The following is a 6575-nucleotide window of genomic DNA, read 5'->3' as shown; positions in this document are numbered from 1 at the left end:
CAATCAAACGCTTAATGACATTGGTAGCACCAACTATGTGAGACCATTTGTTACACGTGGGTGACCTTCTTACCATATAGCAATCCCTAGACATTCACTCTGGCATTTTTGATGTGCAAAATCAATGAACTTAATCAATCTGATGATGTGATGGATTGAAAATGAACTTGACAGGCGTGGCATGCGAGGCTTTGTGCTTGGTCAAATGAGGTGTCGGAGTACCAGAGATGGAGTGGAAACAGAGGTGAGGGTCAGTTTATGTGTGTGTGTGCATGTGTGAGTGTTGACAGTGAAGGGGAGGCTAGTTGACAGTTGTTAGCATGATGTCTGAGACAAGCACATCCTCCTTCACCCAGCCCATCACCCTGCTTATGGCCAACAGTAAACCTGTCTATTCAGGGTGGACTTCTGGTCCTCATTATTTCCAATGGTGAGAAATTCGTAAGAAATGTGTGTGTGTGTGTGTGTGTGTGTGTGTGTGTGTGTGTGTGTGTGTGTGTGTGTGTGTGTGTGTGTGTGTGTGTGTGTGTGTGTTAGGCTGGGTAATAATACTTTCCATCGTTCAACAGTATTATACGTATTGTTTATGCGCTGTTGTCGATGAGTTCTCGGTTGCTTTCGTGGAGCTTCTCAGTGCTCGAGATTGAAAAGTTTTGGTTGTTCTGTAAAACTCCAGGTGTGCTGAGATGGGAACGAGAGGCAGGGAGCTGCTGAGAAATAGCATTGTATTCAGTCTCCCAGGGATAAATAGAGATTTTAAAAATACCAAAAATGGACACCATCATTTGTAAAACATAAGGGTAAGATCTCCTCGCCATGGCAGCTGAGTAGACTCTAAGAAAGATGACACAAATGAGGGGAAAGAGGGAGAAAATTGGTTTCGCTGCAAACAGCATGCACTGGCCAGACCACAACATATTATTATGCATGGACGACAACACTCAGGGGGTGTTTTTTTTTTTGTCCAAATGATGCCAACGCAGAAAATAACATGTACCGCGTACTCAGTGACACAAAAACAACTATTAACAGGCCTCTCTTTCTCTGTGCTACCCTCAGGTGAATGGACGAGACTTCTCCAAGGCAGGCCACGAGGAGGCCGTGGTGGAGGCCATCAGACGAGACCCCATCGTTGTCCAGGTCCTTCGTCGCACTCCTGCCGGGGCCGCCGCCACCGTTGCCCGTAACCATGGCGGTACGACGCAGGAAGTGTGTGTGGTGGATGTATGCACACAAACTGACATCACCTTTGAGCACATTATGGCGCTGGCCAAGCTTCGGCCTGCCACCCCACCCGTCCCCGACATTTGTCCCTTCCTTTTGTCTGACAGGTGAGGGTCATTTCCATTTTGTATATTATCACATTACAGGTTTAGCCTTTTAAGAGTTTCCACCATCGGGCCGACTCTGTTGATAACATAGTAAACATTGAAAAGCCATGGTACAATGATGACCGGACTTCACGGGCAGGGCAAAGGGGCATTATGCACTAGCCGTCTATGGTACATTCAAGTGGTCCAGCATACAGTGCGGCTGCATAGCATTTGCCCATCATACATTTCCTGTGCAACAGGCAGACACTTGGAGTGGTTTGAAATCATTTGCCCGTATTATACTAAGTCAATCTAGGAAATGGTATATTTCTTTCCCAGATGAAGCTGAGGCTTCCCTGAGGCTGTCAAACAGTCATATCATAGTGCACAAACCCCCCGTAATGTCATTATGCAGAGCCAAACCTGCATGCAGTAATTGCTTCTGTGTGCTACATCCATTTTCTTTAATGGGGCCTTTGCTGGACGATTAAAAGCCAATGGGCTGAGAGAATAGGCAGTCTGGGACTACATCCATTCCCTGGCTATTTATAGGCGTTTGCTGGGTGGCAAATTAAATCAATTTGTTCTATAAAACTACAAATCAGCAAGTCCTTGGTCACTGACAGTAGAGAAACAGCGATGGCGGCGATACTTTGCAGAGGGCATAGCAGTTGTGGGTGAATGGCTGATGTCTAAATAGTTGTTTATTGTTTACTTTCGCTGCACAGAAATGGTAACTCATTCACTTATTCACCATGCAAACGTGTCACCTGCTCTAAATCCATATTATCAGCAACTTTTGAAAGGATGTTTGGTAAACCTTTAAACTGCAAGTCACGGGTGTCCAGATAGCATAGCAGTCTATTCCGTTGTCTACCAACATGAGCATCGCGGGTTCAAATCCCTGTTTTACCTCCGGCTTGGTCGGGCGTCCCTACAGACACAGTTGGCCGTGTCTGCGGGTGGGAAGCCGGATGTGTGTCCTGGTCACTGCACTAGCTCCTCCTCTGGTCGGTCGGGGCGCCTGTTAAAGGGGGAGGAGGAACTGAGGAGAATAGGGTGATCCTCCCACACGCTACATCCCCCTGGTGAAACTCCTCACTGTCAGGTGAAAAGAAGTGGCTGGCGACTCCACATGTATCAGAGGAGGCATGTGGTAGTCTGCAGCCCTCCCCGGATCGGCAGAGGGGGTGGAGCAGCAACCAGGATGGCTCAGAAGAGCGGGGTAATTGACCGGGTGCAATTGGGGAGAAAAGGAGGGGGGTCCCAATGGCTGAACCTGTTTAGGATTTTAAAAAAAACCTGCAAGTCGCTCATTGCACATAAATAGCAACAGCAACAATAATGATAAGTAATCTAGGAGTGAAGTAGATGTACTTGAACTATGAAGAGTGGAAATTGGGAATTAATCATGGGTAAAATAAGGTGTTTTCAATATCTCTCATTTGTTCCCATGTCATTAATGTGGTGGTGAATATAATCTATATCAAACAGCGTGTGGAACAAATTCATAAATTCACACATTGTGCCAACTTTGAATTTTTTTTGCGTCACAAGTAATTTGCTGCTCAACTCAAGGTGAATATTGAATGTCACGCCATCTTTACTGTGGTTATTTTGTTACCCGGCAATTACAGTACAATTATGTGTAACTATTACTTGACCAGCCCCGCGTGTAATGAATTACCTGCATTTTAAAGGGGAACCCTACATATGTTTATTTTCATGAAGTGAAAATGTCATTCTGTGCCAGAGAATGTATGATTTATTCTTTCACCCCTTGTGGTGTCTTGCTATCCCTCTCTCTCTCTCTCCCTCTCTCTCGCTCTATTTTTTATATTGTTAAAAAGACATCAAGTCTGTTTTTTAATCTTTTTTTGTTAAATAAAAACTTGTTTTCAAAATTCAAAATTCAAAATTCTCTCTCTCTCTCTCTCTCTCTCTCTCTCTCTCTCTCTCTCTCTCTCTCTCTCTCTCTCTCTCTCTCTCTCTCTCTCTCTCTCTCTCTCAATGATTCAGTAGAAGTTTTACTGGCAGGATGGGAGGATAAAATGATTCCTACCTTGCCAAAACATGAGACTGAAATGCGTCACAAGTATTTGTCATCATGAATAAAAGCGAGCAAACAAACATACAAATGTGGAAAGAAAAAAGAAGAAGATCTTAACCAACTTTCTCTCTACCTCTCCATTTCCTCTCCCCAGTTGTCACTCGATCCACACGATGGAACATGAGTTCTACGAGTGTCCAGAGTATCTGTCCAACAACCCGGCGGAGGTGGAGAGGACGGAGGAGTACGAGTACGAGGTAAAGCACCACATCAACCTGACTTTCCGCTGCATGTGTTGAACTGTAGACTACCCCTGTGGGTTACCCCTACCCCATAACCCCATCAGGTTATGGGGTAGGGGTAACCCCGTTTGGTTAGAAAGACCCAAATGAGGGTCTTTAGGAGCACCAGGGTAGACATCGCTTGATACTCAGGCAACGACTAAACTCTGACATGTTTGCGGTTTTCTAGCGTCTATTCACCCTGATGAGGCTGAATAAGTCTTGATATCCAGAATAAATATCCCACTACATTACATAAAGAATGTAGTGGGGCTACTTTTTTTGTTTTGTTGGTTTGTTCTCTGTTTTTGTATGTTTTTGGTGGTGTTGTTTATGGAGGTTTTTGGATGTGTTTTTGCGTTGCACTTCTGTGGGCTGGGGGAAACAGAATTTCGTTTCTGTTGTGTACATAGTACACAATATGAAATGACAAATACATTTTTCCTGATCCCTGAAATCTGGGATTTGCAGTATGAGAACAGGAGTCAGACAGGGCACTCCCACAGGTTGCTGCCAGTGATCGCTTAAGCTGACTGGATGATGCCCTGTAGCCTTTCTGAAGGCAATGAAACCAAACCATACATACTACATTACTGCTACTATACCACGTTTTATGATTAGATAGATAGATAGATGGTTAGATAGATAGATAGATAGATAGATAGATAGATAGATAGATAGATAGATAGATAGATAGATAGATAGATAGATAGATAGATAGATAGATAGATAGATAGATAGATAGATAGATAGATAGATAGATAGATAGATAGATAGATAGATAGATAGATAGATAGATAGATAGATAGATAGATAGATAGATAGATAGGATAGACAGAAGGTATTGGTATTTTTTGCAAGTTTGTGTGCAACTGTCATGACGTTTCACCATTCAGTGAAATATCACTGTCACTTATAATACTTAGTCAACACCAACTATCAAATATCTATGAAGGCAGTGATCGGGTGGGTGATGTAGGAGATGTGGCTGTGCATGCGCGTGTACTATATCCATGGCTGTATGTATGTGTGTGCCTTTTTTTCCTGTATAGCTTCCCCCCTATCAAAAATGAAATGGTGCACAGTGGACTAAGAGAGGAGTCTAGGTGATGCTGACGGCTGACATGTGCTACTGTTAGTTGATCCTTCCTAGTTTAATGACACTTCCTGGTTCAGTGAACTACACTCTGGTCATTAGGATTCCTCTGCTGCCAGCTGTGGCCTGCCCTACAGTGTCATCTCGATGAATAAGTGTGTTGTTAGAGTGTGTGTGTGTGTGTGTATTTGTGTGTTTGTTTTAGTTTTATATGTTTAGCTTTATATGTTTGAACACAGGTGAATGAGTATGCGCCCCCCTGCGTAGTGTGTGCGGTGATAGCGACAGCATCTGAACAAGGCTGACACCTTGCTACATTCACACACAGACACCTCCACTATCAACACCCCCACCCACCTCCACCATGAACACACGGAGACAGAACAGGCGTCCTCACTTGCTGTCCATTCACGTGTTTTATATGAAGCGTGAATGGCTTTCCTCTTGGATGAAACAGAGAATAGCGCTGCCACTCTCAGGACGTTATTACTAGACTGACAGGATGAAGCCTGGATTCACACGGACGGTCCACATGAGCAGTCATCCTGTCACTGTGCTCTTCTGCTGCATGACACGTTGTGTACCACATGCTGGGGTATTTTATCACTGTGTGCAGAAGTATTTGCAATGGCAACGTTCACTAGTTATGTAACACACCCGCTGCTGGCTTTTTAGAAGGACACCTTTCAAACACAAACCGATAGCACAGCGAACACTCACTGAAATCATGCAAGCAGATGTTTAATGTAGGCCCAAAAGAAAGAGTATTAACTATTGTAATATCAATTTCTCCGTTAGAGGCACCTGCTGGATCTGACCTTGTTGACTTACAATGGTCAGTGTATGTTGTAAATTAGAAAAGGGGAGTTAACGAGGGCGTCCGGGGTAGCGTAGCAGCCTATTCCATTGCCTACCAACACGGGATCGCCGGTTTGAATCCTCATGTTACCTCCAGCTTGGTTGGCCGTGTCTGTGGGTAGGAAGCCAGATGTCAGGTGTGTGTCCTGGTCACTGCACTAGCGCCTCCCCTGGTCGGTCGGGGCGCCTGTTCGGGGGGGGGGGGGGATGGGGGGAATAGCATGATCCTCCCACGTGCTACGTCCCCCTGGTGAAACTCCTCACTGTCAGGTAAAAAGAAGAGGGTCCACCGGTCCGCGGTGGTGTAGCGGTCTAAGCATCGGCTTTGTGTCGATGCAGTTGCCCACTGGGGACCGGGGTTCGAGCCCCGGTCTCGTCAGATCCGGCTATGGCCGGACTCGATGAAGCAGCAATAATTGGCAACGCTGTCTTCGGGAGGGGAGCAGAGTCGGCTTGTGTTCGTCACATGAATGTATCTCTGTGTGTGTCGGAAAAAAGCAGTGGTTCGGCCTGGAGTCGCCTTGTCACGAAAGTGGGGAGGCGTCTCCTTCGAGACTGCCGGCCGGAGAGATGCAGTTGGCGAACGCATGTAGTACGAGGGTGGGTGTTTGTACTAAAATAGGGATTGATTGGCCACTAAATTGGGAGAAAAAGGGAAAAATCAGAAATAAATTTAAAAAGAAGAGGCTCCACATGTATCAGAGGAGGCAGAACCAAGCCATAGCAATGCACATGTGCCACATATTTGCCAAAGGTGGCCCATATTTGTTTTGTGATATTTGGGCCATAGTCACCATTTACCACATGGGCCACTTCAAGGTCACACCCAGATTACATGTTGCCGAGAGCACCGCATCTTCGCCAAAAAAGGCCCACATTTGATTTGGCATATTTTGGCTCAATGGCTGCTGGGATAGGCTCCAGCATCCCCACGGCCCTGAGTAAGGATAAGCGGTTTGGATAATGAATGAATGAAT

The 6575-nt window shown here is 45.4% G+C and overlaps 1 protein-coding gene across 1 annotated transcript in view; it reads left to right on the top strand.

Annotated features, from left to right (window-relative positions):
- Positions 1-181: 181 nt before the first annotated feature.
- pdzrn4 (PDZ domain containing ring finger 4) overlaps positions 182-6575 on the top strand; it is a 24210-nt gene continuing 17816 nt past the window's right edge. The window contains exons 1-3 of the mRNA XM_056276675.1: positions 182-250; positions 1060-1331; positions 3518-3620. Coding sequence (XP_056132650.1) covers positions 182-250; positions 1060-1331; positions 3518-3620 — 444 coding nt within the window. The remainder of the gene's footprint in view (positions 251-1059; positions 1332-3517; positions 3621-6575) is intronic.

Source organism: Lampris incognitus, chromosome 3 (genome assembly GCF_029633865.1).
Source record: "Lampris incognitus isolate fLamInc1 chromosome 3, fLamInc1.hap2, whole genome shotgun sequence".
Classification (NCBI taxonomy): domain Eukaryota; kingdom Metazoa; phylum Chordata; class Actinopteri; order Lampriformes; family Lampridae; genus Lampris; species Lampris incognitus.
The sequence above is the reverse complement of the archived record's forward strand: the minus strand, read 5'-3'. Positions and strand labels throughout refer to the sequence as shown.